The sequence below is a fragment of the Dromiciops gliroides genome, chromosome 1, assembly GCF_019393635.1.
Source record: "Dromiciops gliroides isolate mDroGli1 chromosome 1, mDroGli1.pri, whole genome shotgun sequence".
In the NCBI taxonomy this organism is placed as follows: Eukaryota; Metazoa; Chordata; class Mammalia; order Microbiotheria; family Microbiotheriidae; genus Dromiciops; species Dromiciops gliroides.
This window is the reverse complement of record NC_057861.1, coordinates 76,484,386-76,508,538: the sequence shown is the minus strand read 5'-3', so window position 1 is coordinate 76,508,538 and position 24,153 is coordinate 76,484,386. Positions and strand designations below refer to the sequence as shown.

At 48.4% G+C, this 24,153-nt stretch overlaps 1 protein-coding gene and 1 long non-coding RNA gene across 3 annotated transcripts in view; one reads left to right on the top strand and one right to left on the bottom strand.

The window, feature by feature from the left end:
* The window catches only part of LOC122736038, a 54,896-nt gene extending 36,263 nt beyond the window's left edge, over positions 1-18,633 (top strand). For both annotated transcript variants that reach the window (XR_006354159.1, XR_006354160.1), the window contains exons 2-3: positions 16,912-17,034; positions 18,001-18,633. This is a non-coding gene — a long non-coding RNA (uncharacterized LOC122736038). The remainder of the gene's footprint in view (positions 1-16,911; positions 17,035-18,000) is intronic.
* Positions 1-24,153, bottom strand: part of WDR97 (WD repeat domain 97) — a 61,330-nt gene that overhangs the window by 35,812 nt on the left and 1,365 nt on the right. Inside the window, exons 3-14 of the mRNA XM_043978007.1 lie at positions 23,332-23,960; positions 22,975-23,096; positions 21,809-22,574; positions 21,546-21,688; positions 20,217-20,459; positions 19,809-19,899; positions 19,485-19,617; positions 19,030-19,151; positions 17,965-18,028; positions 17,104-17,259; positions 15,857-15,925; positions 9,606-9,704 (exon numbers count right to left, since the gene is read on the bottom strand). Of these exons, the coding sequence (XP_043833942.1) occupies positions 9,606-9,704; positions 15,857-15,925; positions 17,104-17,259; positions 17,965-18,028; positions 19,030-19,151; positions 19,485-19,617; positions 19,809-19,899; positions 20,217-20,459; positions 21,546-21,688; positions 21,809-22,574; positions 22,975-23,096; positions 23,332-23,960 (2,637 nt within the window). The remainder of the gene's footprint in view (positions 1-9,605; positions 9,705-15,856; positions 15,926-17,103; positions 17,260-17,964; positions 18,029-19,029; positions 19,152-19,484; positions 19,618-19,808; positions 19,900-20,216; positions 20,460-21,545; positions 21,689-21,808; positions 22,575-22,974; positions 23,097-23,331; positions 23,961-24,153) is intronic.

Below are 24,153 nucleotides of genomic sequence, written 5' to 3'. Positions count from 1 at the left end.
TTTCTACAAGGCAGCCTTCCAAATACTCGAAGACACGCTCCCCTACCCCCATCCCACCCCCTCCTCCCAAGTCTTCTCTTCTTCAAGCATTCCCAGTTCTTTCTGCCAATTATCTTATGCTAGGACCTCCCTCCCTGGGATGAACTTATCAGCACTTCCCAGGTCTAATGTCGTCCTGGTGTGAACAGTCCCTCCTCTGGTGCAGCTAAAACCCCCCTCCTCTACAATTTGGTTGAGAATTGCCCTGGCAGCTTTCTTTGGCCAACACTAAACCTCTTGGCATTTAGTCAGCTTGTCCTTGAAATCCTTCCAGTTTGGGAGGACCTGCCAGAATCCAAGGTCACCTCTACACTGTCATGCAGCACTGGAGTACTTTGGCGGATGTCCAGGTTTCATGACCATGTGTCTGCTCCCAAGCAATGTCCCTCCCTCCCTCCTTCCTTCCTTCCTTGTGTGTCACAGGGACATGTATCCGTGTTTTATCTCAGCTGCCTTGGGAGCTTCTGGGGAGCAGGGCTCTCTTCTCCCTAGGCAGAGTTGCTACCCAGCGTTTGCTTAATGAATGCATGGCATCCTCTTTTCTGTGTCCTGGAAAATATAACAGCTGATAGCAACCTTCCCCTTTGGAACTCAAGACTTTCCTACAGACTGGACAGCTCATGGGTTGAAGGTCAAACTTTGGCTCCCCAAGAGGGATGATGGACACACTAATCACTCCAGAAGGCTGGGAGACGAAGGCCCCAAGGGATTTGGGGGGGGGAGGGGGTGATTTGGGGATTCGTCAGACCCTGGGGAGTACATTCATTCTAACCAGGCTGCATTAGCTATGTAAGCCTCTATGGGCATGATAGGCTAAGGATGCCTGCCCTCCCCTTTGTATTCATTGTTCATCCCAGACCCCCAAAGGCCCAACTTTGTCATTATGGGCATTTATCCTGTGGCAAATGAAGTATGTTGAGTGTGTATAGAGGTATGGTCTCTGATGCCACCTAAGGGTCAGCTCTCTGAGCCCTTTGGCCCTCCTGCCAATCATTTCTGGGTTCTTGCCCCTCCTGGTTTCACCTTTCCAGGACACACAGATTTTCTGGACCACTAGGATTTGTCCAGGGTAGGGGTGATGAGAGGGGGTTGGGGGAGGCTTCTACAAATGCCTAAAAGGAGTCATTTCCAGAGCACAATGTCCTCACCCTAAGAGGGCTGAGACCTGACCCACCATATAACAGGTTATAGAGCCCCTGCCTGGCTCTGGTGCCAGGGAAAGTGGTGGTGACCCAATAAACATTTCCTGTTCCCAGCAACCATGCAGATAACCACATGTGAAGGGCTACTAACTCCATGACCATCAGGGTAACAGGCAGGGATCATTCATTCAGAGTGAAGATCTCTCATAGCCTTCATGTCTCCCCTCACTCCCCTGGGATGCCTTACATTAAGGCTGTCTCAGGAGATGATCACAAGTCCCAGACAATCCAGCCAGGGTCATGAGGGCACAGTAAATACTTTTCCATCTATCCCTTCTTTGGGGCATAAAAACTCCTCAGTTTGGGGCAGCTAGGTGGCGCAGTGGATAAAGCACCAGCCCTGAATTCAGGAGTTCCTGAGTTCAAATCTGGCCTCAGACACTTGACACTTACTAGCTGTGTGACCCTGGGCAAGTCACTTAACCCCCATTGCCCCGCAAAAAACCAAAAACAAAAAAACAAAAAAACTCCTCAGCTTCAAAGGAGTGGCCCACTCAGTGTCCGAGCAATGTCTCACTTGTAGCCATACACCTCTGATTAGTGGGTATTGAAGCACACCCCTCCCCATGCAAGAAGGGCAGGCTTAGGGTCAGTTGCATTGCAAAAGAATGTTGGGTTTGGACCAGGGCACTCCTCATTCCTACCTGATCCTCTGTGTTCAATTAAGTGTCTCTGGCCTTCTAAACATAAGACACTCACACAGTCACTTTCAGCACTTGCAATTCAAACTCAAGCACTGGTTTGTCAGACTAATACACCATATAAAGGGGAGTCTCTTTGAGCAGGCCAGTGGGGCCCCCAAATTTATCATTCTGAGCCCACAGGGAGAAGGATGGAGGTGGCTGACTTGATAGTTTAAATATGTAGGGAGACGCCACAGAGAGAAGCTGGACCTTGTTCATCAGAATGTGTGGAGAGGGAGGGAGCTATTCTGAGGCTCCTGGGTGAGGCAGGGCAAGAACTGGCCATTCCTTAAAGAAGGTTTGGTGGGCCAATGAGCCTGTTCTGGGCTACTGGTCCAGAGAGAGAAAGATTAAGACCAGGGACCATCTTTCCAGACAAAGGTTGGAGATGGCAGTGTCTGCTAGACTAGGGAAAGAACAGATCTGAGGGCTGGAGAGAATCATAAACTGTCAGAATGAGGAAGGACAATAAAGTTCATTTAGTCTGACCCATACCTGAGCAGGAATCCAATTCCTTCTCCCCCTGATACATTGAGAGAAATCTTTCTGTGGTTGCCACCTCTTACTCCTAGTTAGACCATCTAAAGTAAAGCAGAATAAGCCTAATCCCTTTTCCACAATGGCAAGCCTTCAAATCCTTGAAGACAGTCATCATGTACCCCTAATGCCCTCTTCCTTTTTGGATTAATATCACAGTTCCTTCAGCTGAGCCTTACGGAATAGTCACCAATTCCCCACCCAATTGACCCACCTAGGATGTTCTGCAGTTTATTAATGTCTTTCCTAAATGTAGTTCCCTGAAATAAACTTAACCAGATGTGATCTGACTAGAACAGAGCACAGCAAGACTATTTCCCCTCCCTGGTTCTGAACATGACACTCATCTTAAGGCAGCCCAAGACTGCCTTTGCCATTTTGGTTACCATTGATTCACAGAAAGCTTTGCAGCCTACTAAAACGCCCAGATCTTTTTCATATGGACTAGTTACTCCTTCCAAACTCTATATTTACCATTTGTTTTCTAGACCCAAGTGTAGCACCTTCCATTTATCCCTGTTATCCTTCTAGATCCTTTGGGCATACTGCCTTCTCTTTAAATTCTGGCATCCCACCAGTTAACCCTCCTTGGCTTGGTGTCATCTGTAAAAAGGATAAAGATGCCATCTATATGTTTTCATCTAAGTCCCTGACAAAAAATGTTGAACAGAGTCAAAGACAGGTCACTGCTTCACTGACTTCCAGAATTGACATAAACCACTAATACTGGGGTGGAGAATCTAGCTATTTAAACCATTTTTTAATTGTGCTAAGTTTACTGTCCTCAAGCCCATTCTCTACAAACACACACACACACACACACACACACACACACACTCTACCTTATCCATAAAGATAGCATAAAAGACTGAAATATCTATTTACTATCTATGAGCTTTCCCAGATCTGGGACCTGTTTTCAATCAACTAATACTTGCTCTTAACTACCATTGCTTCCCTTTCTAAAAATTCGTAAACCCATCCCTTACTGTTGTACCTCCTTTCACACTGTCTCCCGCCTTCTCCTGATGCAGAATGGTAGTGCTATAGCTTGGCAGAGCAAGAAAGTTATAGGAAATGGCCCAATAAAGCTGTAGGAATGCCATGCTCAGGAATACATTCTAATGGAGAGATGCCATGGCAGAGCAATGGGTTACTACTCCTTGCCAGGTCGCTTGGCTGCTTTGAGAAGCCATCTGGGGCCAGAATCACATATCAGTGCCAAGGACAGTTCAACTAAAACCAGAGAAAATCATTGACCCTCATGAGTCCTATATCCTAAATTGAACTGACTTAAAATTCTGAGTTCAGAGTTTCTGTCTTCATTTTATCTTATGGGAAGTAATTCAAGCATCAAGGAAGATACTTCTTTCCCTGCTAGCAGTTCATTTCTCAAAACTCCTGGGGGTTCTAATCAGTCTTGTGTCTGGGGACTTCAGGGATCTAGAAGAGTAGTAGGAATGCAGCCACTTGGTAGATTTTTCTTCTGTAATTTTTTCTTCTGTAGCTTTTGCTTTTATTATTCCTGTGTTAAGAATAAATACTGCATATAGTACCCAAGAATGTCTCCTTCTGTGAAGATCTGATGACATTATTCCAGGGTCACATGACTAGGTCTCACTGAAATATATCTGGTTGAAGGGGGTGAGGTTTGGCCAGTAGGTGGGTTCTCAGAGCTGTTTTAACTGTGTAGATTTTCAAATTCATACATGCATGGATAAAAAGTCAGATGGCAGAGCTGAGTGAAGTCAATAGCTCTCTAAGAACCATTGAGAGCTCTGAAATTAGTACTTCCACTCAGCAGGAAAGGAGTACACACCACCAAGGTTGAGCTTGGGAAGACTCAGAGCCAGATCCTTTTTGAACAAGATCAGGTGAGTGACTAGTGATGCCACCTGGTGGTTAAATTTAATAACTTTGTAAGGCATCAGTTATGCCCAAAGGTCATACTTCTGAAGACTCCACTCTTTAAGAAATTGAGACATATTTCTCCAGTCTTGTTATCTCTCTTGTTCTCCACAATCTTTCTGAGAATCGGTGTCAATGACCACGTATGTCAGTTCTTTCAGTACCCTTGAATATAGTTCATCTAGGTTTGGTGATAAGTAATTGAGAGCAGGTAGGTTCTCTTTTACTACCCTCCTCTGTTATCCTGGGTTTTAATTCCTGTTAACCGGGTTTTGTTTTAGCCTTTCTCAGTTTAAAGAACTTTTAGCAAATAAAAAGATGGAGTTGAACTTCACCTTTTCATTTTATATTGTTCATTCATTCAGCATTAAGCACTTTCCACATACCAGGCACTGTATTAAACACTTGGGCAGAGGACAGGAGAACTTGTTCCTCCTTAGGCTGAGCACCATCCCTCTTAGTTCAGCCTCAGATGGCTGTAGCTTTCTTATATTTATGTACATTTGTATACTGGCACCTGGGGCCAATGTTTTATTGATGGGTCTTCTGTAAATTATGGGTCCTTGATACTGCTATATTCTTCCTATATAGTGCCTACTATCTTCTGTGGACTAGAGCTTGGTAGATTTATATGTGGAAGTTTTGTCCTTCCTTCTCCAATTTTAGGTTAAAACCATCTTGACTGGATTTGTAAGGCTCAAAGCAAATAGACTCTTACCAGTCCTTGATAGGTGTGTTTAGGACAAGAATCCATCATTCCTATCTTTTACAGCATAGTCCAGAAAGCCAGAATCTGTTCTCAAGACCCCATCTTCCCAACTAGCATATTCATTTCACAAAATTGGCTCTTTCAAAAGTCCATACATTCACTTGACAGCAGTAATAAAAAAGTACCACCTATGTCCCTAAGATCTTCAACTCCTTGCCAAGGATTTCATAACCCCTAGCAATACTATCTAGCTTCTTTCTGGCAGTTATTCTTTCTTACATATATCACCAAGAGTTGAGTGGTGGTTGTCAAGTTTTAGAACTTCGGGAAGGTTCTCTGAATCATCCTGGCTACACACACCAGGAAGCCATGACATGGAGTCATCAACCATCACTATTTTTCCCCTGGCCAGTCACCTTTCTGTGGTAGGCCCTTATGGGTCCACAGCATTCCTTGATGACCAAAAAATTACTTCCTCCTTAAAGGGTACAGCTTCAATCTTTACAATAGGTATCTTTAACTTAGGGACTGTGAATTAAAAAAAATGTTGATAACTATTTTCAATATCACTGGTTTTCTTTGTAGTCTTATTTCATTTTATGGAGTTCCAAATGATACTTTTTTTTTTTTTTTGCGGGACAATGGGGGGTTAAGTGACTTGCCCAGGGTCACATAGCTAGTAAGTGTCAAGTGTCTGAGGTCAGATTTGAACTCAGATCCTCCTCAATCCAGGGCCGGTGCTTTATCCACTGTGCCACCTAGCTGCCCCACAAATGATATTCTTCTTAGAAGGGGCCTCTAGGCTTTGTCAGACTGCCAAGGGGGTCCAGGATACAAAAAAAAAGGGATGAACTTATCTATATAGCTCCAAATGTTCAGTAGTTCTTTCTTCTGGGTCACATTCTTCTAATATACCTCCTTCCCACCTCCAGTGTCATGGACCAGTTAGGATTCCCCACTGTCTCTTCAGATTTTCTCTTCAAGGCACTTACCCCATTTTTTTTTTTTTGAGGAATAAATTTTCATACTGACAGGTAACCCAGAAAGTAAAAAACATCCAAGTAAGGAGGTGTCCTTTGGGACAGGTCACTGAAAATTTCTCTTGGTTCTTGGTATATGGGAAGCAAGACCCTCAATTGTCTTCTTCTTTTTTTTTTTTTTTTTGGTAGCTCTATGGACTAATTCTCATGGAGTGTCACTTCACCATATTCCTTTTTTCATCTTTGATTTGTAATTAGCAATGTCCTACTGAGTTCTAATGAAAACATCCTCCAGTTGTTGTTGACAAGAGAAGGGCTCAAATAGAAACCCAGCTTACCTCTTTGGACCCCACCTTCTATCTCACTGCTTCTGGGCTGAAGTATCCTGTGGTTCCTTCCGGTCTCTGACAGGGAAGGCAATCATTCACAGCTGGCCTTTTGTCGTTTCTCACAACATGAACTCGCTCTTCTCTGACAGAGTTTCCATTTTGTTAATGTTTTATCTAAAATGTGGCCTCTAAAACTGGGCAAAATGCTCCAGCTATGGTCTGACTGGCACGGAGTATAGCAGAACTACTCTTATGCCCACCCCTAACCCCCACCCTCCCATCTGGGCAGTAGTGTACCTGCACTCATGCAATCTAAAACAACATTAGCATCCATGGCTGCTCTCATAAAATGTCCACTCACTGCGCTTGTGATCCACCAAAACCCCTAGGTTTTTATGTCTAACTACACCTCTTCCACCCTTCACTGGAAGAGGGATCCAGGACAGGGCAGAGAGGGAGCCTGAGGAGAAAAGAGATGGCTTCTGGGAAGAGTACTAACCAACAAAGCTAGGGGGGATGAGTGTATCAGGACTGAGAACGCATCTCACAAAACAGAACCTGGAATTTGGAGGCCAGTGTCGACCTTTTGTCTTCAGTGAATTCCACACAAAAAACCCCTTCCCTGTTGGGCCCCAAACATTCTTCTAAGTTTCAGCCTGTCTTTACCCTCCCTTCCTTCACCTTCCTAGAGGCCCCCCCGTGGCTTTGACCCCTGAACATTACAGAATCTTAAGGTTAGAAGGGTCCTTCAAGGGCAGCTAATTCAGTCTGTCCCAAAACAAAACAAAAACCAAAAACCTCTATAATTTTTTCTAGAAGTGGTCATCCACTCTATTCCTCAATACCCTCAATGACAGGGAACTCACTGCCTCCAGAAGTCCATTCCATTTTTTGACAGTTGTAATAATTAGGAAATTTATCCTTGCTTTGAGCTGAAATTTGTCTCTCTCTTCGATGTACTGCTCCTGGTGCTGTCCTCAAAAGGTCAAGCAAAACAAGTCTGATAATTGTCCTTTTGTATGATAACCCTCCAAAGATAGCTAGCTATCATATCCTTCCTTCATAGTCTTCTCTTTTTCAGGCTATTTCTGGTTCCTTCAACCAACCCTTATCTGGTATAATTTGGGGGTACCCTCCACTGGACACTCTATAACTAATCAATGTCTCTCCTAAAAACCCCAAATTCAGCACTGTCTCGAGGTAGAGTCTGACTGGGACAGAATGCAAACAAGATTGGCCCTCCCTTATTCAAGACATCATACCTCTTTACATAGCCATGGCCTGCCTAACATGAGAGTTATCAGGGTTTTTTAGTGGGGGTTTGGCTATCATTTTGACTTGGACTGAATCCACAGTCCTTCTCTGCCCATGATTTGTCTATTTCTGTCCAGGTCAGTCCCCAAAACCCATTTACTAGCCAGTGGGGTTAGGGGCTGGGTCTCTTACTCAGTGTGGCTTAGTTTTTCCATCTCCCATCTATTTCCCTAGTGGTTATTCTTTTTTGAAGGAGGGTATTCCCTTTTCCTGTGGATTTGTTCCCTCAAGGGCTGGCTTCAGCCCCTTCTGTTGGCCCTTAGAGATTGTTTCCTTATTTGGAAAATGAAAGGGAGTTGCACTAAATGCTTCTTAAGGTCCTTTCTGATTCTGACATTCTATGATTTTTCCCACCCCACCACCATTGGTCCACCTTCTTTCTTTTCCAAGGTGGCCTCTTGCTCATGGGGCCATCGTGGATATATATTCTCAGCCCAGTGTTTCAGCGGGCCTACCTTGGATTTGTAGTTCTATTCATTTTTCCAGCTGTGGTCTAATGACTCAACCCCAAAAGGCAGTGTGGCTGCAGAACTTTGAATTTGTAGTCAAATGACCTAGGGTTGGAATTCCAGCTCCAGCTCCGTGTGTGACTTTGGGAAAGTCATTTCCCTTTTTTCCACTGTTTCCTCATTTGTAAAACAGGACGTTGGCCAGATGATTTCAAAGCTCCTTTCCAATGATATCTACATCAAATCTATGATCCCATGATGTCTGGCCACCCTAAGGGAAGTGGCCCCCAGTCCCACCCCAGAACACTCTCCCTATGGTTTCCAAGAGAACGCTTGATATGGATAGTAAGAACAACAGACAATTCCTGGGAAAAGTCCTTCGAATTAGAACCCGCGGTTCCTCACCTACAGAAAAGAGAAGGAGGGAGGAGTTCCTTACAATAGGAAGGGAGAATCTGGAGCAACAGCCCAAGGGACATCCATGGGGAGGGGAAAGGGTCAGGGCAAAGCAGCTTTAGGTGAGGGAATGAGGACTGACTCCCATCTGAGGTCCAGTGGAAACTGAGGACAAACCATACCCATGCTGAGCTTTTAAGTCACCCTGTCTGCACTGACAATTCTCTCCTTCTAGGGGACACACATGTCCCTGCTAATATTAGCAGCAAAACCCTTAGAAACCCCTGAGGTGGGTGAGGTCTGAAGGGTAGTGGGAGTGACCCTGAGAGCTAGCACACGACTATGGTGGGGGAGAAGAAGTTCTTGGGGGTATTTTCCTGGCATGTGTTTTCTTCCTGAGGGATTTTCTGGGTGTGTATGGGGTCTGAGGTGGGTCGTCTAGAGGAGAATCTTTGGGGTGGGATTCCAGGAGATCTCTGGGAGGTAGTTTCTGAAGAAGGGAGTGGTCTCTGTGGGTGGAGGGATCTTTCTGGGATGGGGTGGTCCATGTGTACATACATCTCCTTGGGAAGATGTGCTCCACCTTCCTGTCCCTGCCTGAACTCATTTGGTTCTGTATGTTTTTGATATGTGGGAGTACATGCCTTGCTGGGAATCTCTAGGGGTAGGGAGAGGTCTATATGTTGGCAGGGATAGCTCTAGGGATTGACTGATTCTCTGTTTGAAGGGTATAGGGGATTTTAGGGTGTCTCTGTGGGGTGCTAAGACTTGAGGGGATTTATAGGCTCTTTCGCAGAAATCACTGGAGGGCTATGTGTGTGATCTTGAAGGAGATCTTGAAGGAGATATCTAGGAGGGGGGGTCTGAGGGAAGTCATATCCTCATCCAGTTCTTCGAATGGGTTGGGGGCGGTGCTCCTTTGCTTCTTTTTCATATGGTGGTTGGGATGGGGAGGGGTCTCTCTCTGTGTACATGGGGGGATGATCTCTGGCTAGAAATCTCTGGGTTTATTCTGCGTACACATGTCTCTGCCCACCTCTGTTGGGACTGACTCCTCACCTTGCTTTTGGTGGAAGATCGTCTGGGCTGGGTTTTGGAGGAGGGGAAGAATCCGCTGGTTTCTGAACAAGGTTTCAGGATCCTTTCGCTCAGTGGGATCTAGAGGATGGGGGAGGGGGGAAGCACTGAGAGCTTAAGGATGGCCCTCAGGCAAGACTTCCTCCCACCTCCCTGAGGACCTCACACCCTCATCTCAAATCCCCGACCCTTATGGCACTCACTCGGGCCTGCTTCCGGATCCTACGAACTCTAGGACTCTTTGTGGATGTCGCTCCTTGCATGAATATGACATCTAAGTTCAGCCCCAACTTCTGACATATGGAGCTCTGAGACACCGGCTGAGGGAGGGTCCCAGGGGGATATTGGGGAAGGATTCCTGGGAGGTACCAGGGAAGGGTCCCTTGGGAAGATGTTGGCAGAAAGTCCCCCCTCCAGGGGGATGTTGAGGAAGGGTCCCAGGGGGATACTGTTAGAGGGACCACAGAGGATATTAGCAAAGGTCCCCCATAGTATCCTAGGGAAGGACCTGGAGGAATACTGGATGTGGATTGTTAGGTTATGGCAGGAGGGTCCCACAAAGATATTAGGAGACATTAGGAAAGGGTGCTCAGGGAATATTGGGGAGGTGGAATAATGGGAAGAATCACTGGAGGAGGGACCTAGGAAAGTACTGGGAAGGGAGTCACAGGCTATCTTGGGAGAGGGTCCTAGGGGCATATTAGGGGAAAGTGCCAGGGGATATTGGGAAAGAGTCCAGAGGAGGCATACTGGAGAAGAGTATTGGGAGATATTGAAAGAGAATTCCAGGAAATTTTTGCATATCTATCCTGCAAGGATATTGAGAGGAAGGTCCTAAGGGAAATATGGTGGCAAGGTCTCAAGGTTAAGTAGACTTCATGTACACTAAGGGCACATCCTGGGGGGAAAGTGGGGGAAGGGAGGAAGGTCCTAGAAGGGTGTTGGGTTTATGCCCTGCAGTATATTGGGAAAGGGCCACCCAAGAATATTAGGAGAGGGTGCTAGTGTCATATGCTGGCTGGGGGTAGGTGGCAGAGAAGAAACGAGAAAAGATATTTGAGAAGAGACCTAAGGAATACAGAAAGAGGGTCCTGGGATATATTGGTAGAAGGTCCCAGGTGATATTGAAGGAAGGTCCTAGGAAGGATTGTGGTAAATGGCCTATAGGTATTGGGAGATCACAAGGATACTGGAAAGGGGGGCGGGGGAAGGCACTCCCAACAGGCCTATTAGTAAAGGGTCCTTAGGTGAGGTTGATGAGTGGATACAAAGAAAAAGATTTTTGGTGAGGAAATTTTTTCCTAAGGGAATAGGGGATATATTGGGGGAGGGGCTCAGGACATAGCAGGATAGGGTTACGGATAGGGATATGGATAGGGATATTGGCAAAGGGTCCTGAGAAGTAATACTGAGAAATGGTCTTAGAGGGACACTGGAGAAAGGTCCAAAGAGGAAAACTGGGCAAGTGTCCCATAAGTATATTGGGAGAGGGTCCTAGGAGAGATATATGGGGAAAGCCCTGGAAGGTTGTTGGGTAAATAAGTATCCTCTTGGTACACTGGGGAATATTTCTGGGGGATATTAAGGAAAAGCTACTGATAGGATATGGGTGGTGAAAACTGGGAAGAGATGTTAGGAGAGGGCTCCAGAAGATAATGGGAGAAGGTCCTAGGTAGGTCCAGAAGATATTGGGAGAGGGTTCTAGGACCATACAGGGTCAATCCTGTATAGGTAACTGGTTAGAGGGTTCTTGGGCATATTGATGAATGGATACAAAGGAAAATATTTGGGGGGAGGGTCCCAAGGGGAAGTGGGAGAGGGTTTTCTGGAGGGCACATTAGAGAATATTGGGAAAGGGTCCTTGGGGTTCTTAGTGAGAGGGAAGATCTCAGCTGTGTTCTATAGGTATTTTGCGGGGATATTGGGAGAGCATCCTTAGGAAAGGTGGGGGTTAGGTCCCAGGAAAGTGTTGGAAGTAACTTGAATTTACAATGCGACTAGTCAGAAGGATATTTTGAAAGGGTCCTCTGGAGAAATTAGAAGAGGGTGCTGATGGACTATTTTAGGGTAGAAACAGAAATCGGTCCCCTAGGAATATTAGGGAGCATTTTGGCAGAGGGTCCTAGGAGGGTACTAAATAGTAAGTATTCTTGGGCTGTATCCTAAGGAAGGGTCCCAAGAGAAGGATGGATAATTTTGGTGTTATGTGTGTATGTGTGTGGGGGGTGGGGGGGGGTGGGAGTTTATACAAGGATATGAGGAGATATTAGGAAAAGGTAATGGAGTATAGAGAGAAGAGAAAAAATACTGGGGAAGAAATCTAGTGGAATATCGAGTGAGGGTCACAAGGGATATTAGTTAAGAGTCCTCAGGGTGTATTAGGGACAGAGGGTCCCAGAAGGGTATCAGGTAGCCTGAAAACATATTGAGAGAAGGCTATAGGATGATTCTGGGGGAAGATATTGGAACAGAGTACTAGGAAGATATCTGGGGGTGAGTTTAGTGGAATATTGAACAACATCCCAGAATGTGTTGGACAAGTTATATTGGGGGATAGTCACAGAGAAATATTAGAGTGACCTCAGGACATATCAAGGGTACAAGAGATTTGGGAGTTGGAAATAGAGGAGGGTATATTGGAGAAGGGTACCAAGAAATGCTAGGGATTGGTCCTAGGGGCGTTAATTGGTGAGAAAGCTGTGGGGAAACTGGTAGAATTGGAAGAAAATCCCAGGCGAGTACTGAACAAATATCCTGGGGGAAGATCTTGAGGTAGAGTTTCAGAAGAGTGCTGGGTAAGCATCCTGTGGATATATCAAAGGAGGGTTAAACAAGGATAGATATTAGGAAAGGGTGCTAAAGGAATTTGGGGGAAGGTTCAGGGGAAGAGATATGGGGGAGGGAGGGACTTGGGAGGATACCGGGGGGAAATCCCTGGGCATATTAAGAGAAGGTCCTGGGTCAAGGTCTCAGAGACAGCACCCAGAAGTATGTAAATGTCCTTTGGTTATAATTGGGGTGTCAAGAGGCTGTTAGATGAGTATCCTAGAGTTGCTGGGCATTTAGTTGGAAAAGGTCCCAGAAGGGTCTTGGATAACTGTCTTGCAGGTATGTTGGTAGTTCCTGGAAATACTGGGGGAGGATCCCAGGAGAAGTATTATATCTGGCAACTATACTGATAGTCACACATTAGGATATTAGGAAACTTCTAGGAGAAAATGAGAAGAGGATCTTAGGTGATATTGCTGGGGTGAGTAGAAATAGGGAGATATATAGATACACACACACACACACACACACACACACACACACACAAAGCGAGGTATACCTAAAGGGAAGGGCTCTGGAGAAATATTGAAGGGAAACTCCCAAGATGAATACTATGGAGAAAAGCTTCCAGTAGGTGGTTAAGCATCCCACAAGTATTTTAGGAATGCTCCTGTAGAAATACTTTAGAAGGGTAGGGGTCCCAGGAAGAGAGGGTATGAGGAAAGCATTATCTAAGTGTCCCATAGGCATATGGGTGGAGGATATTCCAGAGACATTTGGGAGTGGGGTGGGGAAGGAGGGAAAGGTGTCCTAGGAAAATAAATGGTATGCATCCTGCAGGCATAATGGGGGGGGGGCTCCTGGGGAGACACTGGAAGATGTCAAAGGAGGGTATTGAGTAAATATCCTGCAGACATATTGGGGGGCATCTTGGGAGAAGGTCTTGGCCGGGTATATGGGGAGAGAGTCCTGGGGAGACAATGGAGGGGTGTCCTGCAGACATATTGGGGAAGTACCCTGGAAGGATATTGGGGGAAGATCCCAGGAAGTATCTTTCATTTTTAACAGTGGAAGGTGACAAAGTATGACAAAGTATTAGGAGTGATGTTCCAGTAGCAATATTAGGAAAGGATGCTAACTGGGGGGTAGGGGGGAGAGGTTCAATCACAAAATATATGGTTTCCAATGTCAGAATCTCTCCATAGCCACCTAGTCTAACCCATACCTGAAAAGGGATCCCTTCTATAACATACCCAATTATTAGTAATCATCCAGCCTTCATGACCTCCATTGAGGGGGAGCCCACTCCCTCCCAAGGCAACCCAAGTCACTTTTGGGGAGCTCTCATTGTTAAGAAACTTTTCCTGGAGCAGCTAGGTGGATAAAGCACCGACCCTGGATTCAGGAGGACCTGAGTTCAAATGCGACCTCAGACACTTGACACTTACTAGCTGTGTGACCCTGGGCAAGTCACTTCATCCTCACTGCCTGGCCCCCCAAAATAAATAAATAAATTAGCTTTTCCTTACATAGAACCTAAATCGGGCCCCTTGGCAGCTTCCACCCCTTGCTGCCAGTTTTGCCCTCTAGGGCCAAACAAAACAAATCTTAAACCCTTCTCCAGGTGTTAAATGAAGTCTCCTCCCCATCCCCTCTAACCTTCTCTTCACTAGGCTAAACACAGGGGAAGAGAAATTGGAGGACGTACCCAGGGGGAGCATATTGAGGCAAGGTCCCAGAATATTGGAGTATTCTGAGGAGCATCCTACAGGAGTATTGTGAGACAATCACACAAGGAAATTAAGAGAGGGTTTCTAGGGCTTATTAAGAGATGGCTCTATAAGATCTTGGGGGATGAGAAGTAGGAGGAAAATACTAGGGGATATTGGGAGAGGGTCCCAGGGACATATTGGAGAAGAGGAAGGGAAAAGGTCCCAGGGGATATTAGGGGAGGAGAGGGCTCCAGTGGTTATTGGGGTAGTATTGCAGGAGGGTCCTGGAGAAATGTGTCAGGGTTATGTGGTATCAGGGGTACATATCCTGAAGTTAATAATGGGGAGCTTAGGTAACAAAGATATTAGGGAAGGGTTCCCAAGCAATATAAAGAGAGGATGCTGAAGAGAGGGGATGAGATGTTGGGGAAGAGACCTAGTCAAATATTGGGTAGGGTTCTCCTGGGATCTTGAGAAGAAGGAATGAGGGTATACTGAAGCTAGGGGAATACGGAGGGAGAGGAGAAGGAAGGGGAAAGAAGGTGGGGATGTCCCAGATAGGCATCTGTTAAATGATTTGTAGGTATACTGGGAGAGAATCATGAGGGGAAAGCAAAAATGTTCATTATGGGAGAGTGCTAGAGACATTTTGAGGGTGTAAATAAAGGGGAAAGTTATTGGAGAAGAAAATGAAGAAGAAATCGGAGAAAGGTTCTAGGAATATACTGGAGGGGAGGAAGATATTAGGGGATACTGAGGAAGGGAAAGGTCCTAGGAGAGACTGGGAAGGGAAGAAGGGAAGGATTTCAGAACAGTATGGGGCAAATAGCCTGCAGTTTTATTGGGGGAGGGGGAATAACAAGAGTATATTAGGAAAGGGTACTTGGGAAATGTGTGGGCATGAAAACAAGAGGAAAGATATAGGGGGGATCTAGGGAGATTCTGGGGGAGGGGTCCCAGGAGATATTAAGAGAGGGCTCTATGGGTGCAGTGGGGAAACATCTGAGGGAATATTGGAGGAGGTCCTGAGGAAGCAAATTGGGGTGGTCCAGAAGAAATATTGGCCTAAATGCCCTTTTCAGACATGCTGAGGGAGAAGATCCTAGGGATGGGGGAGAGGGGCAAATCTCAGGGAGAAAGGGTGTTAGTAGTATTTTGTAGGAGTCAGTCACACAAGGGCCCATACATGGAAAGATTGAGGATGAGGGACCTGGGGGAACAATGAAGAAAGGTCCCTCTGCAGAAGTGGAAGAGGATCCTGGGAAGACATATTGGGGAAAGATCCTGTTCAAACTTTCTTGGGAAGGAATCTGGGGGGATTACTAGAAAAAGAACCATCTAGGAGGAAGTTAAGGGAGGCTTCTGAAGAGGCATATTCAGGAAGGATGCATGAGGGAGGGTTCTCTAGATATGCTTGGGGGAGGAGGGGGGAGGGGGAAGTTGGGGTTTCCAGGAGGGTATTATTAAGAATGAGTCTTGAAGTATATTAGTGGAGAGTCACACAAGGATATTTAGGGTTCCCACAAGGATATTAGGTGAGGATGGGGGGTGGGGTGGTTAAAAGCAAAAAGACATGGTAGAAAAGGTTTAGGGAAATACTGGGTGAAGGTCCAAGGGAATGGTGGGAGAAAGTCCAAGGTTATATTGAAAAGTCAAGGAGAGATTGTATGGTAGAGTTAGAAAAATATTTCTGGGGAGGGTATAGCAGTACATAGATAGGGGAGGGTCCAAGGAAGGTTAGGGAAGTCTCACCGAGCTCACAGTCTTTTTCTCCACAGAGTCTGAACCAATGGTGTTCAATGCCTCACCCTCCTCTTTGCTCTTTGCCATGGGAAGGGAAAAGATGATGGGGATCATGAGGCTGAAGGTTCCAGCTTGGAGTTGGGGGATGTTTGAGTGGTTCGAGAATGTACCTGCACTATGTGGGTACTCCAGGGCCCAAGCAGGGCAGAAACCCAAAACTGGGGGGAAAATATCTCAGCTTGGCAATGGGGAAGGGGAAGAGAAAGCTTAAGCCCAGGGGACAGGAAGAGGGGAAACTGAGTCTGGAGGAAGAATAAATGGGATTGAGTTGGGGGGGCTGGGGGAGAGGAGAGAAACCCGAACCCAGTTGGAATTGAAGAGGGGAGAAAAATGTGAGCCTGGTTGGGGGGGGGGGAGAAAACTTAGAGGAAAACTTGAGCCTAAAGAGAAAAAAAAAATCCAAACTTGGGAGGAGTAATTCTGACTGGGGGGAAGAATCTAAGGGGTACAGAAATCTGGTGTGTGTGTGTGTGTGTGTGTGTGTGTGTGTGTGTGTGTGAGAGAGAGAGAGAGAGAGAGAGAGAGAGAGAGAGAGAGAGAGAGAGAGAGAGAGAGAGAGAGAGAGAAGTGTGAGAAGGGAGAAAACCTGAGCCTCAGTGTGTTATAGACCCACCTGGATATCCTTGTCAGTCTCACTACCATAACTTCTTACACCTCATTATTTATACTATTTTCCAGGTGGAAAAGAGAGGGCTCAGAACTGTGTTCATTCAGCCATAAACAAGCTGATTAGGACCCGTCATCACTGTTCCCCAGCCTGGGACTGCTTTGTGTAACAGGCCCCAGCATCTACCCAACTCCTTGTAGGTGGAGCTTCATGCTCAGGAGGGAGTGGCAGACACCAACTCTGCCTCCAGCCACCTGCCCAAGCCTTTGGGCTTCCCATCACCCTTGCTCATCTACCCACACTGCAGTCATTCCCACTCCCACCCTACTTTCACCAGCACAATTGTCACAAAATTGCAGACAGCTACATCTTTGGCTCAACTGTTGTTGCCTTTCAGCTCAAAGAATCCCCAGGGTCTAACAGGGGAACTTGGCTTCTTGGGGAAAAACTTGAGTGAGAATCTGAGCTGGAAAGAACACAGCCCGAGTCTGTAGCACCCACACGTGAGCCTGGGAAGAATGTGAGTAGGAACTGTAGGCACGTTTGTGGGGATGTCTCTGAGCTACAGTATGGAGGAAGGCGAGCTCACCACACTATCCATTCGGGAGCCATAGATGACCTGTAGGTAGTTGTGGAAGGCTTCCATACGAAGTTGGGGGGTGAAAAGTATTTGGGCCAAGGGCTCTACCTGTCCCAAGGCCAGGCTCCGCACCTCCTCATCCCTGGCAGTCAGCCTGGAACAGGCCTAAGGGAGTCAAAGGGTACCTTTCAACCTGGGTCCAACCCATTCCTCAAGAAGAAGCTCTAAGAGAGTCCTCACCCAATACTGCCCAATGGCATGCCCAAGGGAGACAAAGAAACAGGGAGGCACACTAACAGACAGGGGCAAAAAGAGAGACAAAACCAGGGAGATGTTTTGGGTTTTTTTTGGTTTGTTTTGGTTTGGGTTTTTTTGGGAGGCAACGAGGGTTAAGTGACTTGCACCCAAGGTCACACAGCTAGTGTCAAGATTTTTTTTTAAGTCACAGGACCAGAAATGGAGAAAGACGCTTATACACAGAAATATTAAGAAAGAGAGAGAGAGGTAGAGGAGCAGCTAGGTGGTGCAGTGGATAAAGCACTGGCTCTGAATTCAGGAGGATCTAAGTTCAAATCCAGCCTCAGACACGATACATACTAGCTGTGTGACCTTGGGCAAGTCACTTAACCCTGGTTGCCCCACAAAAAAAAAGAAACAAAAAATACTTCAAAAAAAAAAGAGAGAGATAGAGAGACACACAAAAGGAAAGAACAGAAACAGAAAGATACCAAGGCACATAGACAAGGAAGACTTCCAGGGCATGGACACATTGTATTGGGATGCTTCTAGGTAAGGAGTTAGTCCAGGGAGATCAACCCCCAACCCCATCCACCCCTTATTCCCCTTATTCCATTCCCTTCTGTTACACACCTTATCTATCTCCATTTGTCTCATCTCTGCCTCCAGATACTCCTGCTTTACAGCTTGCTTCATCCTGCACACAAGGACACATGGGATGAGAAAAAACAAAGGACCCAGCCCTTTTTTGGGACATCCATGGACCGCTAAGCACAATGGGGAGTGGAGTAGGGGTGGAGGAGAGCTGGGGCCCATGCGGTGCCCTTGAAAGAGTGGCCTCTGTGGAAAAGGGAGGAATCCCATTGCCTGAGCCATCCAAGAACCTGCTGAAGGACCTTCTAATGTTAGAAGAGGCATAGGGACCGTTGGCCTGCTTTCTTCAGGCATTTCAAGGGTTGCCATGGGGAGTAAATCAATAAATAATTAATAGATAGCTGATGTGTGTATACAAAGCACTGTATAGATGGAATCTCATTTGAAGAGATAGCAGGCTTATTCTACCTGGCCACAGAAGGCAGAACTACAAGGTGGGAGAGAGGCAGTTTTAAATTCCACCCAAGGAAAATCATCCCAACAATCAGATCTTATAAGGAAGGGGACTGGCCACCTCAAGAGCCTGTGGCTTCTCTAAAACTGGCCCACTTCTCAGGGATATTAGAAAAGGATTCCTGCTTAGACATTGGAAATTCTCTTCTCCTGCTGACAGCCTGTGCCATCGAGTCTGCAGAGGGCTGGGGCCCTGAACTGAGAGCCTGGGGGACTCTGGGATTTGAGAGATCAAGTGGTCTGAGAGTTTTCAAGCTGTGCCTGGGCAGGGGGTGGGGGTGGTCTGAAAGTTGAGAGTGTGAGGGTTTATGGAGCTGATGGGACAAGTATTAGGGTTAATTAGGTCTGTGGAGCTTGTATGGGGGGGTATTAAGAGTCTGGAAATCCACAGTGGCTATGGGGTCTAAAGCTATGAGTATGACAAGTGGGAAAGGGTGAGTGCCTGAGAGATCTGTAGGGACTGAGGGTATGCCAGACTGGGGCGGCGGGGGGGGGGGGGGGGGGGGGAGGTCAAGGTGCTAGGGTTAGGGTAGGGCTAGAGGAAGGGAAGATATGTGCGTCGAGGGTGGAGAGAACGGGGCTTGGTCTGACCGGATTCTCGGGGGAGCCCGAAATCCTTTTAGCCTTTTCAGCTCCTCTGGAGGCAGCAGCTCCGGGTCTGTCACTGGCAGCGGCGGGTCATCCTTAGGGTTTGGCATTTTCCGACACAGAACCTGTGAGGTTCGGAAGAGAGAGCAGCATATGTGCTAGGTCGGAGAGCCCACTCTCCTTATACCCTCCAAACAGCAACCCCCTCCAACATGTCTCCTTGGCTCCCTTTTGCCAGGAAGGAGAATATCTGGGTTACCAGGAGTCAGAGTCAGAATTAAGCCCTTCCCACCCCCACCTCAGCCCCATTATCTAATCCAACCCTTTTACTTGATAGATTGACAAAATGGGGATCAGGAAGGGAAAGGAATTTGTCCCAAATCACCCAGGTGGCTAAATCGTAGAGCCGGGGCTTTGAAGCTAGGGTTTCTGAATGCCAACTCGGTGCTGGCAGGTACCTTGACCAGGTAAGATGTGGGCAGGTAGAGTCTGTGGGAGAGCAGGCAAAGTTGTGAGCCCATGGCAAGGATCAGATCCCCCTTGTCATTGCAGAAGGTTATGGCCTCTGGGAGCATGTTCAGATGCATGAGCCTGGAGAGGAAGGGCAGGGAGGAAAGGGGGCAGGGAAGTTGAGAACAGAGTTTCATTCTACCTTTCCTCCAACCCAGCTTCTCCAAAGCCCCTCATTCTGCAGGGAGGGAATGGGAAGCCCAAGGAGGGTCAGTAGACTCCATAGGTCCCCTGGGCTCTGGATACACATACTCTTATGCCCTGTCACATACCTGAGCAATTTATTGTCCTGAGTCCAGATTCTCAAAGTGCAATCCAGGCTTGAGGAGGCATAAAGCTTCAAGTAAGGGCAACAACACAAGCCTGGGAGTTGGGAAAGAGACAGAAGAAGAATGCTGGAATCAGGATGGCAGTCTCAGTCTAGTCCATGGGAAACATATGTGCTGATGGGGCAGCTAGGTGGCGCAGTGGATAAAGCACAGGCCCTGGATTCAGGAGGACCTGAGTTCAAATTTGACCTCAGACACTTGACACTAGCTGTGTGACCCTGGGCAAGTCACTTAACCCCAATTGCCGCACCCCCCCCAAAAAAAATGTGCTGAAGCCCTCTCCAGTAAGTGTGTGTGGGGGGTATGTATCAGATGCTCAGTGCAGGACTGTCACCAACTGAGGCTGCCGACCTGTGATGTGGTCTGTGGGATCATCTTGGGGGCCATGGTCATTCCGTATCTCATTGCCGTCAGCTGTTCCATATTGCACCACACTGTAGGTGGCACTGCAGGGGTCCTCAAAGGCAACAGTGACACAAGTACCCATGGGGCATAGTGCCACAGCTGACTGGTAGCAGAAAAATATCCGAAGTAAGGTCAAGCTCTCTTCTGAGTAGGGAAATACCCGCCACATCTTTACAGTCATGTCTGTGCCTGTACCCCAGAAAAAAAGAGAGGGGAGACATCAGGGAGCTTTCCTACCGATGAACATCAGGATGACTGAGGGGTAGGGCCCTGGGGAACAAGGGGGCTGGGGAGAGGATCACTGGGAGGGGTGAGCAGAAGTTCTGGGACAGGGTTTGATATATATTGGTACATGCCACGGGGTAAGGCCAAGGAGTCTCTCAGAGCATTAGGGCGGGGCCTTGAAGTCTTTTGGAGCTTGGGGCATCAGAGCAGCTGTTCTGATTTGGGATTATGCTAAGAAAGTGATGCTGACCCAAAGGTCTCACTGCTAAACACATACCCCAAAGGAGATCAAAGAAAGGTCTAATATGTAAAACAAAATAGGCAGTTTCTTCCCCCCGAAAAAAGGGACACAAAGTAGATGCCCTTCGGTTGCAAAATGGCTGAACAAACTGTGGAACATGAAGGTAATAGGACATTACTGCACATTTAGAAAGGATGAAGGATACAGAGCATGGGAAGACTTGTAAAATCTGGTGCAAAGTGAAGTAAACAGAACCAGGAAAATATACACAATGCCTAAATGGAAAGAACAAGGGAAACAACAAAACAGAAAGTGAATTCCATGAAATTATAATGACCAAGTTTGGCCCCAAAGAAGAAATCTGACAAGTAACCTCCCTCCCTTCCCTATAGAGGTAGGAGCCTCTGGGTGCCCAACACTGCATCGTACATCAGACTTGCTTGATATGTTGGTTAATTTTGCTGAACTTTTTTTTCCTTTTTTCAATTCTTTAAGGGATGGTTCTCTGGGATGGGGAGGAGAAAGATATTAGCTAATTGGGTAAGGGGGGGGTGTGACTAAAAAAAAAAGTGTACCTCTGTACATGGAAGGCTGGACCAGAAAGGGGAAGGCAGGGGAAAGAACATGGGTAAGAAGGACTAGTGGATTAGGAAGAAGTGGGTAGAGGGTGGAGGGAGTCGGGTCAGGGAGGAAGGAGACATGTGGAGGTCAGGCTAGGGCATGAGGTGGTCAACAGGGAGGAAGGGGTGAAAGCCTGTTTGGAGAGGGAGGGGAAAGCTGGACAGGAGAAGAGGGCAGGGCTCGCTGACCCGAGGTCACCAGACTGTGAGGACTCGAAGCCATGGTGGTCGTGGAGCCTGGGCCGTGGGCTTCTATGTGAAAGAGCTTCCGGAAAGACTGCCAATCCAGGACTGCGATCGTGCCGTCAGTGTAGCCTAACACTGGCAAGAACCTATGGTCCGAAGGCGGGCCATCACAACCTCTCCCATGGCCCGGGTTCTTGTGGGCCCCGCCCTCCCCCCCCCCGACCCCATTCCGAAGCCTGCGGCCTTCCCAGGGTCAGTGTGCTGACCTGTTCTTGTCTTCCCACGTAGTGCCCAGCCAGCTCTTCCTGCGGAGCTCCCCGCCACGATTCCGCACGCCTTCCCAGGAGCTGTAGGCTCGCGTCGGGTCGACAATGTGGCTAATCAGGTGGAGGCAGCTGGGCTGGGCGTCTGGCGGCTGAGGCGCCTGGATGCGTCGGACCACCGGCATGGGGCAGCGTGCTGCGTTGGCGCGCAGCAGGACCCCTTCTTGGGTCAGCACCAGCAAGACCTCGCGAGGCACGCAGTAGGCCGTGGCTGCAGCCATCTCTCCGGGTGCCAGCAGCAGCGCCGAGATCATCTGTCCGGTGATTGCTGAGAAGATGCGTACCGTGCCGTCAGCGCACCTGCCCACGACGCGCTGCGGCATGATGTCCCGGTCTGGTTGCGGAAGCGGAGGCGCTAGTTCCAGGCCTTGCACGCTGGAGTTAAGGGCCACCAGAGGGTGGTGCAGCTCGCGCACTATCCACAGCTCCAGGCACGCCATGCCCTGTGCCAGCAGAGGAGCACCGGGGCGGACCGGGGGCCAAAGATGGCACACGGTCTCGAAGCAGTTAGTAGAGATAGGGGGAGCCGGCGTCTCAACCTCGTTCCCAGCGTCCTGTCGCACCACCGACGTGGACTCCAAATGACTCCGAAGAGACACTTCACCCACTTGCTGCGCCGTGTCCAGGTTCCAAGTGCGCAGAGTCATGTCCTGCGATGCTGACAACACCAGCACTGAGCCAGGCAACACGGTCAAAGCCGTCACTGGACCTGTAGGGCCCGGGACACAGCACGTGTCACCAGGACCAGGGAACACACGTCAGGAATTGGAGCAGGAGATACACACCAGAGGGTGCAGGCAGGGGGCTACCTCCATGGGAATGGGACACGTGTGTATTGTATGGGGGGGTGTAGGAGGGGAGAGCGACGGAAATGAGGAAAGACAAAGGGAGGGCAAGGTGGCAGAGGGTTCACGCCATGGGTGTGGGTGACATGTCATAGAGTGCGGCCATATATCGAGGGGTGCCGCATTTTGATGGTGAATAGGGTGAAGGGAAGGGATCGCAGACATCAGGAGGCCCAGGGGATCCTAGGTTACCGAGGATATAGAGGAGAGCTGTGGAATATAGATAACTACAGGTGAGGTCTGCAGAATGTGTCCCGTCATTACCTGTGTGCCCCACAAAAACGCTGCGGATTTGCCAGTCAGCGTCCCACACCTTCACAGTGCTGTCTCGAGAGGCTGTTACCACAGCCTCTGCGGCTTCACAGTACAGAACGTCCGAGATTATGCTAGGGAGGGAGCAGGGGGTGAGGCTGATGTAAGACTCCTTCGCAAGACATGCCGTGGACGCCACAAGGTTGCTCTATGGTCTCAGTGCCGGACCTTTGGCTCCCTACACTGCCCTCCCGGTAAGCCCTAGGCTGCCCCACCCCTCACCCCCTTCCCTTGCTCCCTTCTCAGTGAAACTCAGAGCCCCTCTTCCTTCCCCCCAACCCCTTCCAGTCGGTCCCTTCCACCTCTCACGTTTTGTGCAGCTTCCGGCGCACATCAATGATCGAGCGGGTAGCCAGGTCATAAGTGAGCAGCTCAGCTCCACAGACAGCGAAGCAGCGCGGGAAGACCCCACGGGGTGCCACGTCTAGAGCCATGCGGCTGAGAGCGCAGGGCTGTCCCTGGTTTGGGAGCGCCGGGAGCAAAGCTGCCTGCACCAGACGCCGACCACCACCTCGAAACTCCCAAATTGACAATCCACCGCCCTCCTCGCCAATGGCCACCATCCCCTTTCCAGGCAACAAAGCACAGCACGAGGGCAGTCGCGATGGTTCCAAGAAGTTGCGGGACAGCAGTTGCAGGTCCTCGCTCAGTACCACCATTCCTTCGGGCCCCCAGCCTATAAAGCGGCCTGGGTTCTGACCCAGGTGCTGAAAACCCACGAGGGCCACCAGCCCAGTAAGGGTTGCGGGCGAATGGGCGTGGCCACGGGCCCAGCCATCTTGAGCATGCAGATGGAGTTGGCCCATACCATCCAGGAGCACAAGGCGTGAGCTTTCCACGTCTTGCGCCACTGCCAGCAGCCCTGCGGGCACCTCCAAGCGCCGAAGGGACTCCAGCCCGTGTGTCAAATGCGCCACCTGCATCTCGGCGCGCTTCATCTGAAGAGAGAACAGGACCGCTGGTGAGCAAGAACATTGTCGGCTCTACAGGCGCCCGCGATGGGGTGAACTGGAAGAGAGCTTCATCTTGGGAAAAGGGACCAGACTGTGCAAAGATCACCCAAGGGTGTATGTTTTTGGGTAGGGGGCACCCAACAGGAGAATGCGGGGGACACCGCGGGGGGCGTCACAG